The following is a 23,937-nucleotide window of genomic DNA, read 5'->3' as shown; positions in this document are numbered from 1 at the left end:
AAAAACAAAAAGAAAAGAGGGTGGTTTTCTTTTGTTCCTCATCAGAGAAGACAGGAAACTAAAGATATTTAAATGCCTTATGGACTTGTGATAAGAATCAATCCCTAGGGAGCAGAGAGGAAGTGCCTGTCCTGCCATCTAAGAGGACACAGGGAGTGGAGGGTAACTCACAGGAGGCGTAATGTTTCATAGGTTCAGGAAGGATTCTTACTTTCTGCTATAAATTCAATTCATAGTTACAAAGGCATAGTAGTATCTTATAACACCAAACACCACTGAATCAAGAAATGCTTCTATCTCTAAACCATCTCTTTAGCTCAACATTGAAATTTATTAGGAGGAAGACTTCTAGAACCATAGGCAAAACTTCATAGATATACACAACTTGTGTAGAGATAGGGGAGTAATTAAAAAAACATAACAAAACAGTATTGAAATTGGTGATTTTCTGTGGCATCAGAAGTGATGGGGAAAGTGGAAATGGAAGATCCATGGTCAGTTTCTGGGCAAGCAACCGGTTAGATAACATTTCATTCTCGTTGTGATGAGTGAATGCAGTCTGCTGCAGAAGTGGGGTTAAACGCACTTAGCAAAGAAATAGTAACAGGGCAAAAAGAAGTGAGGCAAAAGGGTACATAGAGAACTCATGGAATGATACATGCACACATGCATATATATGTGTATGTGTGTATATATATGTATACATATGTTACACTAAAATGTACTTAGTATATCTCTGTAATAATTGGAATAAGTAGTAAGTAGAGTTCTGTCCCCCTGTGCTATAATTTTAATGCCCCAACTGTGTACTCCTGTTACTAAATTTTGCAATAATTTTGATGCTTTAAATTGGATTCATGAGTAAGGAAAGACTAATGGGAAATACAATTAATGTTTCTGTCTTTCCTTGCTTGCTTGCTTTCTTCTTTCCTCCCTCCCTTCCTCTGTTCCTTTCCTTTCTTCTCTTCTGTTTTTATTCCTTCCCTGCCTTTTCTGTAAAATGTAATGTGAATCAAAAAAAAAAAAAAAAAAAAAGATTTATCTGCCTTTGTTGAGGATCTGAAGGCACTTTCTCCCAGAGAAAGTACTTTGGTTTAGCCACTTCACTGTTGACTCAATCATTCCTGAACCGAGTAAATGCACGCAATGGTAATTACAGACCTAATTCATTAAATGGTTTCTGAATTAGTCAATATTAGTTGGAATAAAATGTTATCCCGGAAAATGTGTTGTAACCACAAATTTCATTTTCTGTCAGTGGATGGCTTTGATTGAGGCCCCATCTCTGTGTTCTACAGTGACCAGGACTGTGTGTGCTGAACAATGTGATGGGAGGTGCTATGGACCCTATGTCAGTGACTGCTGTCATCGAGAGTGTGCTGGAGGCTGCTCAGGACCCAAGGACACAGACTGCTTTGTAAGTTTGAGATTCTCTCTCTCTCTCTCTCTCTCTCTCTCTCTCTCTCTCTCTCTCTCTCTCTCTCTCTCTCTCTCTCTCTCTCTATCTCTCAATATCTGAGTCAGACTCACAATGAATACGTAAGACTGGATTATATTATAAGTCTTGTTCTTTTATTTGAAAAAGTGCTATGCCATTCTAGGAGGCATACCAATGAAGTTTGTCTATTGATTAAACAGAATAGTTCATGCCAGTTTACTCAGTGCTCCCTTTCTGATATAATGTATGCTTAGTGACTGTACTGAAGAGCAGGAGAACATGCTTGTGGAACTGAGAATATCATTTCCTTACCTACACTGCTTGTGGCTCTGTGTCGCTGCAGTGTTGTGTTTTGGGAGTGACAAAGTTTGCTCTTAGATATCAATTTCAAGGTTATGTCAGAAGAGTGTAAGCATTTAAGTATTTTTTCAGTTTGTAGTATTAACAAACTAATGGTATTCTATACTTAAAGTTAAAAAATACACATTTAAATCTATTTATGTGATAATATGAAAGACTTATAATTTTAAAGAAGTTATTTTTAATTCAAAAATAACATTTCTAGCTTCATTGGAATTCTTGCATTTTATATTATATTCTTGATATAAGCAAAAGAAAAATCAGAGTTGCTTGAGTCATAAAATTTCTAAGAGACTTAGTTTGTCTGATATGATTCTCTAGTGAAACAAAACTACATCTGGTTAACGTGGATCCAAACAGAGAATAGAGAAGGCACACATGTTAAGTATCTAAGGAAGAGCCTTGGCAGCCAAACTGAAGCTCCTTTCTCGTCTGTCATGAGCACAGAGAGGAGAGAAGCAAGCTTGATTTTTAAGACACTGCACACTGCAGGTGCTGCATTAATGATTCCAAAGCCAGAGTGGTGGTAAACTGTAGAAAAGGCTCTCCCTGGAGGATGTGGCACAGTGCCCTTTCACTTGTATTATTGTGATAAGCAGCACCAGGTGCTCTTGAGGGCTCTCGTTTCATTACTGTATTGGAATGGTCCAGTGATTCCACTTGGCATTTAACACCGAATACTCATGAATGCCAGACTGAGGCTTTGGTGTAAGTTATATGCTTCTCCTGTGCTAACTGAAAGGTAAGCTCCTCTGGTTTGAATCCCCTTGTTGCAAAGCAGTCTATGTACATTGCATATCAATGCAGAAAGTGTGTTAGTTATTCAGATATAAGAACACAGGATGGTTTGTGGTCATAAATTAAAAGTTAACTAAGTTTTCTAGATTGCTATTTAATAAGGTCTTCCTATGAAATATCATCTTAGTAAATAATGTATCATCAGTACATCTTATTTTGATTATGCACCTTGTAGACCATCATCAGAGAATTGTCGTGTTGTGATAAAGTGTTTGCTAAAACAGCAATTGATGAAGCAAATGTTGTGAGGAAACAGAATAAATTAATTCTTATTAATAGCCATATGACAATTTATAATGAAATGTAAATCACAGCTTGGGATCATGATCGCTCTTACACTCAATTATTCATAATAAAGTTTTATTTCCTAATTAAAAGAGTTAGTTTGTTCCTATGTTTGTTACTCAAACGCTCATATGTGCTTTCTTTTGACATCAACAAAAAATCGAACTCTTGGGTAGAAAAACAGTTTTCAGTTCAACTGAAGTGAATTTGAAAGTATCAGTGGTGAAAAGACATCTGAAGACAAATGTTTGTTAGCAAAACAGAGCTGGCTTTTGAACATTGTGAGTAGAGGAAATGGTGTGCCATCATAAAATGTGGCATAATTTGACTTAAGCACCAGCTAACTTTAGCTCACCACCTCTTTACATTTTACCTTTACAACCATTACACGTGGTCAGCCTCGTGCCTTGGATTTTCCTATGTACAGGTAAATAAATGACCATTACTATGTTTCCTATTGTAGAATGGTCCACTTATATTTTACACACCACACAATGAACAAGCTCCAAAATAAAATTCTTGCCTACCTAACTGAAGACATAAACTGACTGTAAAGATTGGACTTATGTGGTTTAAATCAAATAATCGAATACTTAAATAGTACCTGTCTACATCAATATTATAAACAAATTTCAGTATAAAATTATGAATTATGCAATATGTGTGTGTTTTTTGTGTATACATACATATGCATCAGATACATATATACACATGACTGTTACTCTGTATGAAGACCAGTAACACAGCCAGTCATGTACATTAACACAAGAGAGAGTGAGAGGTTGATAAAAAGTTAAAGACACAATGACTTCAATTTACCAGTTGGGGCAGGATTTTTAAAATTGAAATATAATAAATAAAACAGTACCTGTCACCAAAGCACAACAGCAGTGTTTTATTGACAGGTACGTAGGAAGGTTATTTACAAATGTATCTGCTGTGTTGCAGGCCTGCATGAACTTCAATGACAGTGGAGCCTGTGTTACTCAGTGTCCCCAAACGTTTGTCTACAATCCAACCACCTTTCAACTGGAACACAACTTCAATGCAAAGTACACGTATGGAGCGTTCTGTGTTAAGAAATGTCCACGTAAGTGACATATTAAGACAGGTCAAATAATTAGAGCTCTTCATGAAAATTGAGAGGTTCCCTATATGGTCATTTTAACTTGAAATTAAACACTGTAAATTATTTTACATTTATATGGGTCCTGCCATTTATATTACTCAAAAGTAGGGGGGGAAATGAGGATCAATGTGTTTAAGTTACTATCTTGAAGTCATAACAAGGCTGTGCCAGGTTTCTTGTTACATTGAAGGAGAGCAGATTCCTAAACCCTTATTATTTTCTCTATACCTTGGATTTTCAACCCTGGATACTGTTTCTCAGGAAAGTTCAGTTTTGACAGCAGGCTGTATTATAAATAAGGTCAGGTTCTGATAAAATTGGGTTTATATTTATCACTGAGTTTTTACTTATACTAAAATATACACCATAATTATTTAATAAGGAATATCAAAGAAGTTGATAATGCATGTTAGAGATTCAAGGAGGCCATCATTACTTTGATCACGTGTTAAATAGTATATGTGATTGTATAAATATATATACTGCATATATATTGCTATTCTTTGTTTCAATGACTAATGAAACATTTTGCCTATTGGGAAGTCTAATTAAATAATTTATTTACTTTTAATTAAATAACATTTGCTTAAACACTCCTGCAAGATGAGCTTTAGAAGCTGTAAACATTAAATAAGGCAGCTAGAATATCCTTCTTACTGTCCAGTTTAAGATTCTTCATTGCTTTTCTAAAGTGACACTAAGACCATCTATAGGCTGCTCATTGGGCATGGGTTGCCAAACTACAACTATCTTTGGGTTGATTGGTCATTTACCTTCAAAACATGAATCTTCAGTGCCCACTTTAGCCTTCTGCAATCCAAAATCTCTTAGCTTTTTGAAAAGAAAGTTTATTTTATTTCTCACAAAGCAGGGAAGGGATTGAACTCATGGTAATGGAGCTTGTGTCAACGACTCTTGTATTGAGACTGGATAAAACCATGGTGGGTGTAATCTTCCAAAGCCATCTGTGATAACCTACCTCCAAGCCACAACGCCTACCTTCTAAAGCATCCACAGGCATAGTCAGAAGCTAGAGGTCTAGTGTTTACAGTATGGTGCTGTGGGGACCATTGTTGATCACTACCATCCTTCTGCCTTGGATCCCTGTCATCTTCTGCATCTTCTCATAGTGCAAGAAAGGACTCTTGAGCCACCCTTTCCTCCTTAAAAGTCATTGGACTGCTAGTAACTACCTAGACAATGTGTACCTTGTATCTCACTTGACTTCTTTCCTTACTTGTCTAAGTGCTCTCTTTTTAGCTCCATACAGCTATGCTGACCCTTCTTGAGGTCATAAATTCATCATTCTAAATAAAAGCAGTATGCTGATGAGGAACATGCTCACAAAATATAAACTCAGACTCATGATCTCTGTCTCTATCAGGTCCTAAACTCATTTCAGATGTTGTTTGTTAATTGGTATACAATTTCATGACATAGACAGTGGATCTTGACTCTGAAAACATAGATATCTTGTTAGATTTTATAGGTGGGGGACTTCATAAATCTCTAGCACATTTCCTCCAACCATAGACTAAATATCAAAGAGGAAATTAGATCATAAGACACATCAAGCAATATACTAAAACTACATGTATTTTCTGCTTTGGTCTTGCAGCATATTTGTAATTTTTTCTTTTTTCCTTTTTTATTGGATATATTTTATTTAAATTTCAAATTTTATCCTTTTTACTGGTTTTCCTTCATAAACCACCTATCCCATCCATCCTCCCCTGGTTCTATGAGGGTCCCATCTATCCAACCCCTCCTGCCTTCCTGCCCTGATATTCTTCTACCCATTTTATATTATTGTATATGGGTAAAGGGCAGTATTTAGGGAAGGTTGCTACATTTTAAAGAAAAATATTCTTTTAAGCATCATGCTGTCCCTCTATGTAGATGCAGTAATTTATTTTTTTATTTTGAAAAAAAAATATCTTGGCACCTCAGTGATTACTGGTCCCCTACACATGTCACCAAGTCTAAGTAATAATATGCTCTTTATCTAATTGTACAAATTTGCTATCATGGTCTTTTTTAAGTTTTCACCATGTATCAAAAAGTTTCAGTGGCACTCCTGTAAAACAGTGGACACATTTTAAACATTAGCACGTGGATCTGAAGTACACTCTCTTGATCCAAGGCAGTATGACTTTAGCTTCATTTGTGCTTCGTGAACTTGAAGTATTTTAGACTTGCAACTTGCATAATGTCAAAAAATGAAGTGTAACTGTTGGGAAACACAAATTAATGTAATGTAGTTTCCTAAGTTGATAGAAGAAATCATTCTATCTTGGAGGCACTTCAGAATGTGGAGCATTAAGAAAGCAGAGACCCATTCTTAGCACACAATGTTCGTGGTCTGTAGTGTGTACAGTGAAGATGTTTCAGGTTCCAGTGTTGATGGATAGATTTGTTTCAGAGAAAAAGTCATATACATTATCCGTGATGCTAAAATTTTTTTAAGTCATATCTATCTCCTTTCTAACTTGATTGTTAACCATTTGTACTTATTTGAATTCTTTTTAAATATCAGATAACTTCGTGGTAGATTCCAGCTCTTGTGTACGAGCCTGCCCCAGTTCCAAGATGGAAGTAGAAGAAAACGGGATTAAGATGTGCAAGCCTTGCACTGATATTTGCCCCAAAGGTGAGTGACTCTTCGGGGCATTGGGTTACAAAAGGTCGTTAACCAAAAGCTTTCTGAAACTTTTTGTTGTTGTTTATTTAGGTTTTGGTGTTTTGAAACAGGGTTTACTTTTGTAGTTGTCCTGGAATCTGGCTGTCCTGGAACTCCATCTGTAGATCAGGCTGGCCTAGAACTCACAGAGATCTATCTGGGTTTGCCTCCAGAGTAGGGATAATAAAAGTAGAGCTCCTGGCTTCGTGTACCTATTAATAGACCAGTGGTATTAGATTCTCAGAAAAGTTATTCAAAGACTTCATTGGAGTGTGTGTGTGTGTGTGTGTGTGTGTGTGTGTGTGTGTGTGTGCATGCATGCACATGTACAAGTGTGTGTACACATGTGCATTCTTCCACTGAATAAGATAGTTAAGCACAGAATACAAACCAATCAAATGTTAAGTTTTAAATACTAAGGCGAGGAAAGGAGAAACCTCACACCCTTAGACTACATGCTTTTAGTGTGAACACCTCTCTCTCTCTCTCTCTCTCTCTCTCTCTCTCTCTCTCTCTCTCCTCTCTCTATATTTCTATCTCTCTAACTAAAATTCAAACTTTTTTCAAATTAGAAGATATTTCAGAAACCTTAATATATATTCATACATATATGAATGGCCCTAGTACTACAGTACTAATGTCACAATATTCTCCATTTAAATATTTTAATACACTGTTATTAGTCAAATTGTAGGTTGTAAATTATTAGTAGACCAAGAAAACATTTTTTATAAAATACCAGCATTTTAAAAATGAATTTATGTTTTAAAATGAACTTGAAATAAAAATTTTACCTGAAGAAATTATAATATAATGTATTACTTGATAAAAGCTTTATTTCTGTTATGCCCTGGTGGTCACTATATAGACTCTTCAATTTAAATAAAACTTTTTAAACATTTTATTCAATCTTTTTATATTACTCTCAAGAATTCATTCTCTTTCCATCCACCCTCTGACTATTCCGCATCCCATACCTTCTTCCTACCCCCTGTCTCTATGAAAATGTCCCAGCCTTCTAGCCCCCAGATACCCATACCTCTGCACACCCTGGGACCTCCAATCTCTTGAGGGTTAGGTGCATCTTCTCTGACTAAACCCAGACCCAGCAGTCCTATGCTATATATGTATTTGGGGCCTCATATAAGCGGGTGTATGCTGCATGGATGGTGGTCCAGTGGCTGAGAGATCTTGGGGGTCTAGTGTAATTGAGACTGCTGGTCTTCCTACAGGGTTGCGCTCTTTCTTAGAATCTTCCAACTTTTACCTAACTCAACCAGAGGGTTCAGCAGTTTCTCTTCATTGGTTGGGTGTAAATATCTGCATCTGACACTTTCAGCTGCTTGTTGGGTCTTTCAGAGGGTGGTCAAGTTAGTAGCCTATCTGTGAACACCCCATAGTCTCACTAATAGTGAAGAGCCTTGAGGCCTCCTCTTGAGCTAATTCCCACTTTGGGCCCCTTGATGGACCTCCTTTTCCTCAGGCTCTTCTCAACCTTTGTTCCTGAAGTTCTTTCAGACAGGAGCAATTCTCGGTCAGAGTTTTTTGACTATGGGATGGCAACCCCATCCCTCACTTGATGCTCTGTCTTTCTACTGGAGGTGGGCTTGACAAGTTCTCTCTTCCTTCTATAGGGCATTTCATCTAAGTTCTTCCCTTTGAGCTTTGAGAGTCTTTCATCTCCCATATCTCTGATAGATTCTAGAGGATCTGCCTACCTCAGATTGTCTGATTCCATTCTTTCTGCTGGACCTCAGGACTTCAGTCCTTTACCCCCACCCAATACCTGATCATATTTCCCTCTTTTCCTCCCTGTTCTCTTTTCAACTCAGGTCTCTCCATCCCTCCACCCTCTCATGACTGCTTTCTTCTCCCTCCCAAGTGGGATTGGGCCATTCTCACTTGGGCCCTAAAGGAAACAGTTAAAATGATTGTTGGTCATTAGATTGTAATACAGAGACAATATTTCTATTCAGTCTCAGTAGTAAATGCTGAATAAAGAAATAAAGAAAAATAATGAACTAATAAACTGAGTAAATAGTTTTCAAACGATTTGCTGACAAAATGTTCAGCACTTTAAGCCATGTAAATGCTTTTATTCTTCTGTAGTAATTGCCATCTGTGAGGCTTGCTACCTCAGTCTGCTAACCTAGGTCTATTCCTGGAAGCTTCTACCCTCCAAATAATCTAGGCCTATAACATTTTCAGAATCTGAGATTTAACTACTGAATAAACCCTTTCATGGCTCAAATTCCTCTCCGAGCCAAGTGATTGAAACTGGCTTCTCTTGGCTTCTAACTAAATTATCCTGCTTAGCCTCAAACTCTAGAAATCTGCTCTCACCTCCAGTCACTCTCTTCCTCATTCTGTTTTCACCTATATCTAGCTTGTTCTCTCCGCAACCTGTCTGTAAATTTATCCTGGTAAAAACTGCCTCTGGATTCCATGCACTGAATGGACATGAACTCAGCTCCATTGTACTGCCTCCCAATTCACGGTCTCCACTGACACTCTGAACATTGCCCAGAGATGTGCATGCCTCTGTCTCCTGAGTGCTGGACCACCATGACTGGACCTAAGCTCTTCCTTACCTGAATCTTGCTCTGTACAAGGCTGGCCTTGAACTCAGAGGTCCACATGCCCCTGCCTCCTGGCATTAAAGGCATGTCCGTATTCCAACTAGATCACACAAGTCTAGAGGTCTTTGCATGTGATTTTTTGCCAGAACAGCCATGTTGCTGTAATAAAAATTTCTCCACAAAACCATTAGAGAAATGCATATTAAAACTACTTTAATGTCTGTCTCACACAAAATCTGAATGTATTATCAAACCTAATGACAAATGATTGCAAAGAAAGAAAAAAGGAAATCCATACCCTGCTGATGAGAATGTGAACTGGTGACATCACTACGGAAACCAGTTTTAGGGTTGTTCTTCCCCCTCACACACAAAAAAATAATCTAAAAAATAGAGATACCATTTGACTCAGCATTTCTATACAACCAAAAGAGTCAAAATCAATGTGACATAGATACTCACACTGCTGAGACTATAGGAATACTATTCATAATAACCACCCTAGTTTCGTTTTTTCTCTTTAATCTTAGTTGTACAGTTCAGTCATCATTCCTCAACTGTACTGTCCTCTGAGAGTACCTCATTTCATTCCTCTTTCCCCTGTCTACCAGAGAATGCACCCACGTACCCTGTGAGTCTTTCTCATTCTCTGGGGCTTCCAATCTCTCAAGAGTTAGTTGAGTCTTCTCTCATTGAAACCAGACCAGGCAGTCTTCTGCTATGTATGTATCAGCCATTTGTGATTCCTCTCTTGTGAATTTTCTGTTTTGTTCTATACCCAATTTTTTTGGAGGTTAGCTTCTTGAGTTCTTTATATATTTTAGATATTAGCCGTCTAGTGGATGTGGGGTTGGTGAAGAGTTTTCTCTAAACCTGTAGGTTGCAGATTTGACCTATTGACTATGTCCTTTGCTTTATAAAAACTTTTCAATTTCATGAGTACTCATTAAACAATTCTTAGAATTCTTAGAACATGAGCCATTGGAGGTCTGTTTACAAAAATCCATGAATACCATGGGATACCATGAATTTGAAGCCCTTTTCCATTTTCTCTTTTATTAGATTCTGTGTATCCGTTTTTTGAAGGTTTTTTTGTGTTTTTGTTTGTTGTTTTTTATTTATTTATTTATTTATTTGCTTTTCAAGGTTCTTGATCCACTTGGACTTGAGCTTTGTGCAAAGTGAAAAATATGTATCTATTTTCACTTTCTACACACCTGCTGCCAGTTCAATCAACACCATTTATTGATGATGCTTTATTACGCCCATTGTTATTTTTTTGCATCTTAGTCAAAGATCAAGTGTTCACACGTTTGTGGTTTTATTTCTGGGCTACAATTCTATTCCTGTCAACCTGTCTGTCTGTACTAATACCATGCCAATTTTATCACTATTTTTCTGTAGTATAGCTTGAGGTCAGATATGTTGATTCACCAAGAATACTTTGATTGTTTTTGCTATCTTGGGATTTTTGTTTTACCAGATGAAATTGAAAATTGCCCTCTCCATGTATTAGAAGTATTGTGCTGGAATTTTTATGGGAATTGCATTGAATTTGTAAGTTGCTTTAGTATCCTGGCCATTTTTATTATGTAAATCCTACCAATCCATGAGCTTGGGATATCTCTCCGTTTTCTGAGGTCTTCTTAGAGTTCTTTCTTTAGAGACTTAACTCTTTGACATACAGATCTTTCACTTGTTTGGTTAGAGTTACCCCAAGATAATTTATATTACACTAAGTGCTATTGGAAAAAAAAATGGAGAGATCCTACACTAACAACTTAACAGTACACCTGAAATCTCTAAAAGAAATAGAAGCAAATGAATAGAAGACATTAAATAGTCAATCTCAGGGTCGAAGTCAACTAGATAGAAACAAAGAGAATAATATAAAGAATCAAAAATACCAAAGCTGGTTCTTTAAGAAAATCAACAAGATATATTGAACCCTAGCCAACATAACTAAAGGAACAGAGACAGAATTAAAAGTAATAAGATTAAAAAATGAAAAGGTAGACATAAAGACAAAGACAGAAAATTCAAAAATTCTCAGATCTTACTACAAAACCCAAAAGTCAACAGAACTGGAAAATATAGATAATCTAGATGATTTTCTAGACAGATATCACACACCAAAGTTAAATGAAAAGCAGGTAAACTATCTAAACAGGCCCAAATTCCCTAAGGAAATAGACGGTGTCATTTAAAAATCTCCCAACCTAAAAGGATAGAAGTGCAAAAATCTACTAGACCTTCAAAGAAGAAGTAATACCAATTTTCTTAAAACCATTCTATAAAACAGAAACAGAAAACACACTACTGAAAACATTCTATGATGCCACAATTACTCTGATACATAAACCACCTAGAGAACCAACAAAGAGAACCTCAGACCAATTTTGCTTATGAAAATACTCAATAAAATTCTTGCAAACTGATTCCAAGAACACATCAAAAGAATCATCCACTATGATCAACTAGGCTTTATCCCAGAATGCAGGGATGTTTCAATATACAAAAGATCAATTAAAGTAATCTACGTAAAAACAAACTCAAAGAAAAGAATCACATGATCATCTCAATAGATACTGAAAAAAGCATTTGACAAAATACAACACCACTTCATGTAAAACTATTGGAGAGAAAAGGAATTCAAGGCACATACCTAAACATAGTAAAAGCAATATACAGCAAACCAGCAGCCAGTATCAAATTAAATGTACAGATATTTAAAGTAATCCTACTAAAATCAGAGACAGACAAGGATGCCTACTCTCTCACTATCTATTAAATATAGTATTCAACATTCAAACCAGAGCAATAAGACAACAAAAGGAGATCAATGGGATATAAATTGGCAAAGAAGTCAAGTTATCACTGTTTGCAGATTATATGATAGCATACATATGCAACCCTCAAAATTCTATCAGAGAACTTTTCCCACTGATAAACAACTTCAGAGAAGTAGCCAAATATAAAATTAACTCAAGCAAATTAGTTGCCTTCCTTTATACAAATGATAAATGGTCTGAGAAAAATATAGGGACACAACACACTTGACAATAGCCACAGCCTTGTTTCTTTCAAAAAAATGAATAGATAATGAAACTATTATACCATGAAAATTTAAATAAAATGACTGTATGAAAATATTATACCATAGAATTTTAGACAAATATATTGTATGAAAATATTATACCATAACATTTTAGACAAAAAGAGGGCGACACATTTTGGAAAGCTGATGAACATAAAAAAAATCACTATGTTAAGCAAAATTAGCCATTTTCAGACAAATATGGTATGTTTTATCTGAATCCATATTTAATTGTTTGTGCATATGTGTGTGTGTGTATGCATGTGTGTATGTGTGTGTGTGTGTGTGTGTGTGTGTGTGTGTGTGTGTGTACCAAAACAGAAGAGGGCTTAAGGTGGAGAAATAGAATATATGTAGTAATGAACCAATAATGAAAATATTTTCAAGAATGAGTGGAATCTTCCTCACAAGTACATGGCCATACAATTCATTTTATTTTTATTCTTTCTCCTCTCCGACATCTTCACAGATTCTCTATTTCACCTATTCACCAACTTTATGGGCTGAGGAACATATGAATGCATCAAAGTTCTGAGGCTATTTACAAAACTTGGACAAAATTAAGCCAGACAAATTACCAGTCCAGAAAAGGGGAAATGTGTAAAATCTGAGCACTCATTTCTTAAGTTCAAGGCCATCTTGGTCTACAAAGCAAGTTCTAAGACAGATGGGGTACACAGAGCAAGCCTGTCATTTTTTTTTTTTTTTTTTGTTTTCTCTTACAACTTAATTTTTTTTTAAAAAAAATAGGGATACATGTACAGATTTTTAAAGGCATTTTGGCAAAACCCTATATGAATATATTTTTGTCAGTACTTATGCTTTTTAGAGGTTTGATAGCATGCATTGAAATCCCATGAGTTACCAGAAGCATAAAATACATGTAGGACATAATGTAACATGAAAACAGTCAGTTTTCTTGGTGTGTATTAAAAACCAAAAGAAAACAATAAATAACCTTGCTTTCAGAAAAACAATAAATAATTTTAAATTCTGAAATTATTTTTATAATGAAAATATGCAGTGATTATTAGCCAAGAATATGTTTTACAGCTGTTTACTCTGAATCTTCTTTCATAGCATGTGATGGGATCGGCACAGGATCCTTGATGTCCGCTCAGACTGTGGATTCCAGTAACATTGACAAGTTCATAAACTGCACCAAGATCAATGGGAATCTCATCTTTCTTGTCACTGGGATTCATGGGTCAGTATTCAGTGCTATACTATATTGTTCTGTGAATGAAGTTGCTCCTTAACTTTGCACACTTGCATTGTTGAGTAATCTGGACCTAGAAAAGTTTTACTTTTTCTTAAACTCTTTCCAGCCCAAGCAGTAGATATTCCTCCTGTAGTGCTGGGGACACACCTGCATTTGGAGTTTGGTTATTACTTAGGAATAAGAATGCAAATCTCTAATTCAACTTGAATGTGCTTCCAGGGATATGTAAAATCCATAGTCTTAGGAAACCCAGGTCTTAGTAGCTTAAAAGGAAATATAAAGTGAGGAATTACTCTTGAGTTTGCAAAGAAGTGGTTCAAAACAACATATGTTTAAAACCAAAAAACTAACTAACTAAACCTTAACATGGAACAATTTAAAGAACCTGACTTAAAATTAAGTTGAAATTCTCCTGATCTGCTTTTAAAAATTTCTTTTTGTGTTGTATTTTTTTCTCTATTTTTCTCTTATATGGGGAATTTAGCGCGACTATAAAGTGGATTTTTATCTTGGTAATAAAAATTGTTACATTATCTAGGGTTCTTCATTAGAGAACCGCCTGCTGGCTTTAACTAGGAAAATAACTGAGTTTGTATTCTTTGTGTAATAAAAATGTCAATAGCTGTACTGTGTATTTTATCTATTTGTCTATATTAGTATTTAATCTCTAAATATTAGTGCTACAGGCTACAAATAAAGACTATCTCTCACATCTTTTAATTCAACTCTTACACTGAACATATATATCTATCACATCATTTCTGGAAGCAAAACAACTGAACACATTATGAATAAATGTCTCCAAATAAGAACAGTATGAACAATGGGGCTGAGCATTTATATTCATTCAAATAAAATGTTATTTATGCTCTTGCATAAAATATCTCTATTAAAAAGGCAGTTTTTACTAATGTGCCATGCCATATCCTATAAAAGTATACATGTATATTCTGTCTATTGTGTTATATTTATACAAACCAATACTGTTTAAAAATTATTAACTTCTATTTAAAAAGTTGATAATACTCATCCAACATCATGTTTGACAATGATGTGTTGAGCGAACCCATTCTGAAATGGGAACTAGTTGGTTAACCTTACTAAAGACTACAGTTCCTCTGAAATCAGCTGTATTGTTGGCCTACCATCTTTAGCCCTTTGGGTAGGAGATTGGGTCAATATTTCTTTCTTTCTTTATTTGTTTGTTTGTTTGTTAAATAGTTAAATGTGTTCATGACATTCAGAAAGAGATATATGTATATGCCAATTATCTTTTAAAATAAAATATCCCTATGACAAAAAAGATTATCTGTTACTAATTCAAGAAATTAGGTGAAGCCACATGACTCCCATTGCTTCTTTTTCTATAGATGCTGTTTTATTTTTCTATTACTGCTATAAAATACCCTCATAGAAGTAATTTAAGAAAGGAAGGGTTTACACTGGTTCACAGTTTAAAGCTACATCTACTATGGGAAAATGTTCAAGGCTGCAAGACTATGAGACAGCAGATTATAATACATGTACACATTTACATGCATACATATGGCTTACTCTCTTCTTTACTCAGCCCAGAACTTCAGCCTCTAAAACACTGCCAGCCTCTTTTAAAGTTGATCTTCCCACCCAAACTGACTGGATCTAAATTATTCCTCAAAAGAATAATGAGAAGCTAAACTACTCTAGATTATTTTTCACAGTTGTTCTCAGAGATCTCAGAGGATTCTACAGCTTCTAACATTGATGATATTAATCCCCACAGATATGATAAATGTAGTAGCTTCAGGGTTTGGTGAAATTTGAAAATACATACTCATAGAGTGAATGAATTTACAGAGTGGTTTTTGGCATCATCTGGTCAAATATATTTGTCTGTGTGTCTGTGTGTCTGTGTGTGTTTGTGTGTGTGTGTGTGTTTGTATGTGATCAAGCATATGGAATGTTTTTAAGTTCAAAATATAAAGATAATATTCTCTAGTAAATATGTAAAATTTTTAAATCATTGCAATTTCTAGTTATTATTAAAACAAATATAAGACAATTTACCAGTATCACACACACACACACACACACACACACACACACACACACACACACACTGCTGAGGTAACTAAGATTCATTGAAATTGGGACAAAGTGTCTAGAGAATTACACAGGACTAAATACTCACTGTGAACTTAGTACATCTGAGTGGTCTCTAGAACTGCATTTCTAAGATTGTAGAGCACAAAGGGAAATCCTTTGCTGTAAGATGATTTTGAAAGCATTGCCCTTGAGTTGTTATTAAAAGCCTAATAACTGTTAAAATTAAAACATTCCTGTAAGTGCCCCAATTTCAACTGAATGAAGTGAAACTACCTCCATGGATGATTTCTGTAAAATAAAATTATTATTACAGTGAAAAATTATGAACAAAATGAACTCCTTAGAAATACCAAGGTGGATGAGAAGTCCAAAGGTACAAGTGTGTCTTTAAAATGAACCCCACAAAGGACAAATGAGATGCTTACATTGATGCCCTGATCCAGACCAGCTTAGAGTTTGAATGCCAGCTACAGGACAAGTGACTGAATGGAGCTCTCTGGAGTCTCTTTTTTAACAATCATTTGATTTCCTGCAGGGAAAAGCTGGGAAATACATTGCTAATAAATAGCTTTTCTGATTGTTTTGGTGGATAAATCAAAATGCATTTTGATTTGTCCAGCCAGATATCAGTAAAATCTTAATGAGTGGCATGCATGGCAGGGTCAGTGTTGTAGAGAACAGGGCAAAGGGAACAGAAAGCACTAACACTGGTAAGAAGATAGTAAAAGGAGAACCTCCGTGACCATGCCTAGGTTATAGCTCAGAAGAGGGTTCAATTTATAGTCCATTATGGCTTAGCGCTAGTCTTTTACAGACTGTCTCCGAAAGAAATAAAGGCAAATTTTTATTTCAGATACATTATGCTTATTAGTTCAGAGATATTCTGTTCTTAATCATAACACTGAATCTTTGAATACTTGTTGAAATTTAATACTATTGTGTCTCAAGAAAAATATATAAGACAGTTTGCAAGATACATATATGTGAAATATAATATATCCTTCATTCTCAGTCTCATGTCAGGATAGGCTATATATTCTGAAGCCTTTCCCGTTCGTTTCATTAAATTATGAATATAAAGTCAATTCAATAGATCTAAAACATCACACACTCACACACACACACACACACACACACACACACACACACTCACACGCACACACACCAATGTGGCAGTTTATTCAGTATGTGTATATGTGTAGGGGAGGGAGAGAAAGAGGGGACAGAGTAAATTTTAAATGTTACTACTATATAATAAACGGTAACCTCCTAGTAAATAAATATTTTATTTACCTTCGTTATCACTACTCTCAATATATTGATAGTTCTTCCTAATACAATAGTAATATTCATTAACATAGTTATATAGTAATGAGGTTAAAAGACACAATTAAATATTTTTAAGACAGTCATTTTTTTTTCAGAAAATATAGTCTTGAAAATTTTTTAGTTAAGCTTTTGTATTTTAAAAGATATAAAGTAAGGTAATTGGCATGTTCACACCGTGACTTTATAATGTCTGCCATGAATGGAAGTCCGAATCATCATTTTCATATTAGAATTAGAACTACAGTCTTGCAAAATGTCTAGACTTATCAAAGCAATATTCCTCTCATCCTCTGCCTTGGCGCTGTTCATGTTCATGTTCTTATAGTAAAAAAAGCTACTCACAAGCATGTTGGTACTGTGCCTCATAAAGAAACTGACAGAAAGAGGTTTTCTTAATGGGTGCCTTGAAGTTTGATTCTTTCTCATTGATTCTAGGATTTTTGACTTTGTAGTCAGAATTCCTGCATGTTACTTTCCATGGGAAATCTATGCTAATGGTGGTTTTCCCAAATTAAGAGATTGTATCTCCTCGGATTTAAAGATTTTTTTTCTTATATTAAAAGTGGATATAGAATTCCATAATGAACAGCTCATTAGGAGTGTGATGAAGTATTTTCTGCATGCAGCATTGCTTCTACACACATGAACCTATAACACCTGTGGCCACCTGCCCAGGACCTGCAAAATATCAAGCTGGTAAAAACATCCATCATGGAGATCTCACAGGATCTTACTTAGCTCAGCTGAGAATATGGAGGGAACCAATGGCTGCTGAAGGAAACAGTGATTTCTCTGGGTGGATAATCACTGGTATCTTGCTACAAATTCCAGTAGATGATACCACAAACATGTGCATATGCTCAGAAGTAACTGAAGTCTGTGTACTCAAATATTCAAAATCAAAAAAGGACATGAAGTTGGTAGGTAGAAGGATGCTTTGAAGGATCTGGAGATGAAATTGGGATAAGGTTTTAGGAGTATATATAATCAAGAGACACTGATTATTTTCATGAAATTTATGAAATTTTACTATTATTTAAAAAATATAAATGTAAAATCTTTACCATGGGTTATATTTTGTTTTTGCATATATGTGCATTAGAAATAATAATGAACATATATCACAAATACACACATACAAGTGCATATATATACATATATGCACATATATGTATGAGTGAGTGTGTGTCATAGCAAGAATTTAACTTTTTGAGAACTTTACATTTAAGCTTTAAACTTTTAGGAGATATTCATGTGACACCAAGAATAATCTAGATCAATAGTTTATTTTGAGTCATAGAAAAGTATGCTTATAGTTTTTCAGGCTCAGCAATACACAGCACCAGAGCTTCTACAGCCTTGCACTTTAAACTACCCGTATATTGCATTGATTGCATTTCTCAAACAAAGCCTTTTTTAAAGTGATGAGATGGCCCATAGCGTGGGGTAAGATGCTGATGAAACGAGATTAGAAAGCCAGTGTCAGGTGGTTCGAGAGATCAACCTGGAATTCATAGTTGCTGAAAATAATGATCATTCAAAGACTCTACTTTCGGGGAAGCAGACTTCACTTTCAGCAGCAATGCCATATACCTACTGGTTTGTTGTGGTATTATAAAGTGCCTTGGTAGACAACACAATTAAGATTGCATTCAGAGAAATCACTGTATTCTGTATTTGTCCCACATAGTAATTAAAGAGTTTTCACAGATGATACAAAGGATATGTAGTCAAAGGGAAAATAAAAATCTTTTCATTGCTATATAATTCTAGAAAATTCTAAGTTTATTCCTCTTAGAATGTTTAGTGTTCAGTATCTTCTAGAAAGGTACATCTGTATAGAATTTATCATTTTCATGAAGAAACGGTCTGAACACATATTATGGCTTTTTTAAAGTAATAAGGCATTTAATAAATGATTTATATTTCTTGAATTACTGAAAGTATTATTTCAATTACTGAGATAGTTCTGTATAGTGTTTGACTTAATATTCAAGTATGTAATTATTTTCCTTGGCTATTATTTACCAAAAATGTTTTATAAGATGAAAACAAAGAACAACCTATTATTTTTTAATGATAAGTTTTAAAATATTATGTGAATTTTAAAGAATTTTCATAAGGGGTAATTTAAAATATTAAACGTTATATAGTTTATATTAATCAATTTTCTGTATCTTACATAATATATATTCTATATAAAAGCAAATATTTTTGTGTTATAAAATAATTTGTTTAAATTTGTCTCCATCTCTTCTTGATTTTGTAGGGACCCTTACAATGCTATTGATGCCATAGACCCAGAGAAACTGAATGTCTTTCGGACAGTCAGAGAAATAACAGGTACTATTAATAGTAGATAGATGGGTCGATGAATGGATGGATAGGTAGGTAGATAGATAGATAGATAGATAGATAGATAGATAGATAGATAGATAGATAGATAGATAGATAGCCATAGGCTATGTGACCTGGTATTTTCTTGAAATGGTTATATATTTATAACAGCAATACATTTTTAAAAGAAGTTCTATAAAACTCACATGACTCCTTACCTTTTATGTTCTGAAGCTAATATAATACAGGCATGAACATTGATACATTGTTATTATTATTGTGATTTCAAATAACAAAAGGTGAATGGTGCTTGGGCACTTGTTTTGCAGTTGACTCAGTTTAGTGTGGATAATAACCAGCACTTCCTTAATCTGATATTTTTTGAGTAGTTACCATTTTTAAATCTCTCATACTAATTGTTATGGGTTCATAAATATGAAATAACATTGGATTTAACCTCACACAAAACAAAACCTGATGAGTTAGGTCGGGCTGAACAAAATATCTAGATCTCTATGTAGAAACAAATGTTATTGTATATAAATAAGGTAAAGGAATGAACAGAAATAAAACTTTATTTGTATCCCTAACTTGATAAAAAATTATATATATATATATATATATATATATATATATATATATATATTATAACTTATTAAGTTACTGTTTAATCCAGAAACTCACAGTGTTATACTGAACTGTAAAGGGATAAATAACTGTCACATACTTCAAAAGTAGTTTTTATTGTTTTTTGCTTACTTCCTGTTTTTCAACATATTTTCATCAGGTTTGAACAATAATTAACACTGTCTTTGAACAATAATATCATGAATTATTTCACTTTCTTACCCCTGTAGGTTTCCTCAACATACAATCTTGGCCCCCAAATATGACAGATTTCAGTGTGTTCTCCAACCTTGTCACCATTGGAGGAAGAGTACTCTATAGGTAGGTGAATATGTTCAGTGCTGCCCGGATATGCAGAGGAAATATCACAACCTCTTTGATTCTATAATCACCAATCTTACACATCTACTGATTAATTCCAAAAATGAACTTCCCGAAATAATCCCTAGTGTGATGTAAATCACACAGAATTCATAGTTTTGTTTTTAAATGCTTATTGCCTGGGCAGGTATTTATGTGTTTCTGGTATAAGGCACATAATACAATCAGTAAAGCTGAACTTTACATGTAAATTATGTCCTACTAAGACATAAACTTAGATGACTCAGTAATGACTTGAGTCTGTGGGAAAGCAATGCTGCTGCAGTCGGAGGCTTGAGTTTTCTCCCTGCTGCCATTGTTTGGGCTATACAACCTATGTTGGAGTTACTGAGGTAGTTTCCTTATTCTTAGAGTTGAATAATAGAACTCAATAGAGGGAGAGGAAATGCCAAGGTTGGGGGCATCCCAACGGATTTCTATCCACTCAGAGGAGAAGGGGAATGAGGGGAAGGACTGTGGGAGGGGTCACCAGGAGGGAGCAGTGAGCCGGATATAAAGTGAGTAAATAAAAAGTTAAATAAAATGAAACAGTAAATGGAGAGCTCAGAGCGATATTGTTAGAAAATATCAATGACACTCTTTTAAACATATATGATAAAATGAGTCTTTTAATGAGCCACTGCTTTCTTGAAGGTTTCTTCATGCTTTGAAAAGCAATACAAGTGGTCATCAATAGACAAAAAAAAAAAAAAAAAAAAAAAAAAAAAAATGTTCACTATCTAATGAAAAGAAGTGAAAGTCAGTGTAATTACCCAGTCAGTGAAAAAACAAAAAATAACAGATGCTAACAGGCATGCAGGAGAAAAAGACACTCACACAGAGATAAGGAAAATCAAACTAGTATATCAACCAGAGACATGCCTGTGAAGCACACTGTGTAAGGAGGGTATATTCCTTAAGTATATACCCAAGGTTAGCATGAAGCAGAGATATGTTCACTCCAACATTTATTGCAGCATTAATCACAACAGCCAAGTTAAGGATGGCTGGCTCTGTCAGTGGGTGAATGCCTGAATAAAATGTGTAAGAATGCAATTTTGTTTGATACCTCAATGTGGATAGAGTAAATTTTAAAGGACCTCTACTCTAAACAACTTATGAGCACTGAGAAAAAAATCAGTCTTCTCCAGAGATGAACCCCTTAATAGGTTATCCAATCCCACAGAGTCAGCCATAAACATGTAAGTATATGAGCAACACTAAATGGACTAGGTCAGTTTAAACATATAGCTATGTATACATACATACATACATACATACATACATACATACATACATACATACATATATTTGCACAAAATAATACTAAAAAGGAAAATTCATAAATTAGGAGGTATGGGGTTGACATCAAGGAATTAAGAGTGTGAATTATGGAATGAAATTATGTATATATGGTACTCATGTATGAAATTCTCAAATAAAATAATAAAATAAAGGTATAAGCTATATAAAGACACACATGCACTGATGTAGAATTCTACCACATGAAAGAAAAATTATAGTGATCATTTAGGAAATACATGGTGCTGGGAATTATGTGGAAGAAAATAATGTATTCCAAAAGGGAAACATGTGTTTTCTGCAATTCAAAATATAAACATAGATGATAGATAGGTAGGTAGATAGATAGATAGTTAGATAGATAGATAGATAGATAGACAGACAGACAGACAGACAGACAGACAGACAGACAGACAGTGAGAAAGAAAGATAAATAGGACATGATAGTAGAATATAGACTGTTTCTGGAGAATAGATAGCCCAGTTAGTATCAAGAGAAAATAGGAGAAAATAGTGTGTGGGAAAATATAAAACTACACTATGTGGGGATGAAAATTTCTCAATGAAACCCGTAAACATATCACAGAAAAGAGTGAAGAAAAGAGCTTAATAAAAACAATTAGGACATAAATTTAACAATGTGCTATATGAAAAAAAGTTTTATTATCCATCACATAAAATGTTAATTACTCCAGGCATTATTAAGATACAGTAGCCAACAGTACAAGGAGTTTAAGAAGTAAGAAAAAAATAAATAAAAGAATTACATCTCCATCTTCATGGTTTGATTTTTGTTACAAAAAAACAGTTTGAACTTTATATTTAAGACCAAATGTGTTTAAAATTATTAGTGAAAAATAAAGTTTATATCTACCAAAGAAAGAACAATATCCTGCAGTTAACTGAGGTACGGGATATGGAAAGTATAATTAAACCCAATAAATACCAGAACAAAGGAGACCCAAAAGGTTGATGATTTTATAATAAAATTAATTTTTAAAAAACCATTCTTCTGTCTTGAGTCAATTAAGTTATATACTTTTTCCCAACTATTCAAAGTCTCTCAGTATTTTTTATTGTAACCTTTTAAGTCTTTTAGTATTTCCTAACATGTTTTATACATTCTACAACTGATAAAATTTTGGTTTCTGATATGCATAAATTGAATCTTGAAAAGCTACAAATATTTTCTATAATATTTACTCTAAGAAATGATAGATAATTTTAGATAACCAAAATGAAATAAATGTGCTATAGTAGGTATCATAAATATGCACTTTTATTTGTATTTATTCAATGAATATTTATTATTGGTGTAGGACTTTACTTTTGAGAAACACAAGATATAGGCTAAGAAGAGAACACAAAATATATCTAATTCATATGTATGTATATATATGTATATACACACACACACACATATATATGTGTATATATATATACAAACACATATATATATGTGTGTGTGTATATATACATATATATATATATATATATATATATATATATAATCAGTGTTAGAGAGAAATGCTAATCAGAAGAACAGATTTGTCTATTCATCCCCGTTATATGTTTCATTATTTTTATTTTTGCTCTGTAATGCTCTGTCCTTATTAGACTTTAGATTATATTCTCTGAATTATTCATTTTCCATTTCCCGCTCTCTCCCTTTTAGTGGTCTCTCATTGCTCATCCTCAAACAACAAGGTATAACTTCCCTACAGTTTCAGTCTCTGAAGGAAATCAGTGCAGGCAACATCTACATCACTGACAACAGCAACCTGTGTTATTACCACACCATCAACTGGACAACACTCTTCAGCACCATCAACCAGAGAATAGTGATCCGAGATAACAGGAGAGCTGAAAACTGTAGTAAGTACACATCTCATAACTTAAAACATGACCTTCTGTTCTTTTTCATATTGCACTAAATACTTGAAAACAGCGTCAGAGTTTTGGTCCATTAGCCCAGCATTGGATAATAGAGAGGAAGTACAGTTATCAAAAATGTGGTATAAGTAGATAAGGTGATGTTTATAGTGTGTGATCTGTATTCAGGTACTAGCCAATATCAGGAAACATCAGCAGGACATTCAGATGCTATAGATGGTAGTGGGATACCAAGAGAGACCCCCTCCACCCATCCCCACAATCACCATGAACACTCTCAAAATCTGTAACATTGTTAATTTAAAACTGCAGTACTTTAAATAGATGGTTTGGAGTGAAAAATGGTGTTTTAAAATATTCAAAAAAAAAAAAAGAAAGAAAGATGTTGTCTCATCCATAAAGGGTGAAGATGGTGT

The 23,937-nt window shown here is 34.4% G+C and overlaps 1 protein-coding gene across 2 annotated transcripts in view; it reads left to right on the top strand.

Annotated features, from left to right (window-relative positions):
- Positions 1–23,937, top strand: part of ERBB4 (erb-b2 receptor tyrosine kinase 4) — a gene marked incomplete at both ends in the record, with an annotated part of 1,001,312 nt that overhangs the window by 708,425 nt on the left and 268,950 nt on the right. For both annotated transcript variants that reach the window (XM_080932825.1, XM_080932824.1), the window contains 7 exons: positions 1,299–1,417; positions 3,830–3,971; positions 6,547–6,660; positions 13,447–13,573; positions 19,272–19,345; positions 20,197–20,287; positions 23,304–23,503. In XM_080932825.1, coding sequence (XP_080788951.1) covers positions 1,299–1,417; positions 3,830–3,971; positions 6,547–6,660; positions 13,447–13,573; positions 19,272–19,345; positions 20,197–20,287; positions 23,304–23,503 — 867 coding nt within the window. The remainder of the gene's footprint in view (positions 1–1,298; positions 1,418–3,829; positions 3,972–6,546; positions 6,661–13,446; positions 13,574–19,271; positions 19,346–20,196; positions 20,288–23,303; positions 23,504–23,937) is intronic.

The sequence above is a fragment of the Micromys minutus genome, assembly GCF_963924665.1.
Source record: "Micromys minutus genome assembly, chromosome: 19".
Taxonomy (NCBI): Eukaryota; Metazoa; Chordata; class Mammalia; order Rodentia; family Muridae; genus Micromys; species Micromys minutus.
Note: the sequence above shows the minus strand (reverse complement) of the source record. Positions and strands in the feature narration are given on the sequence as shown.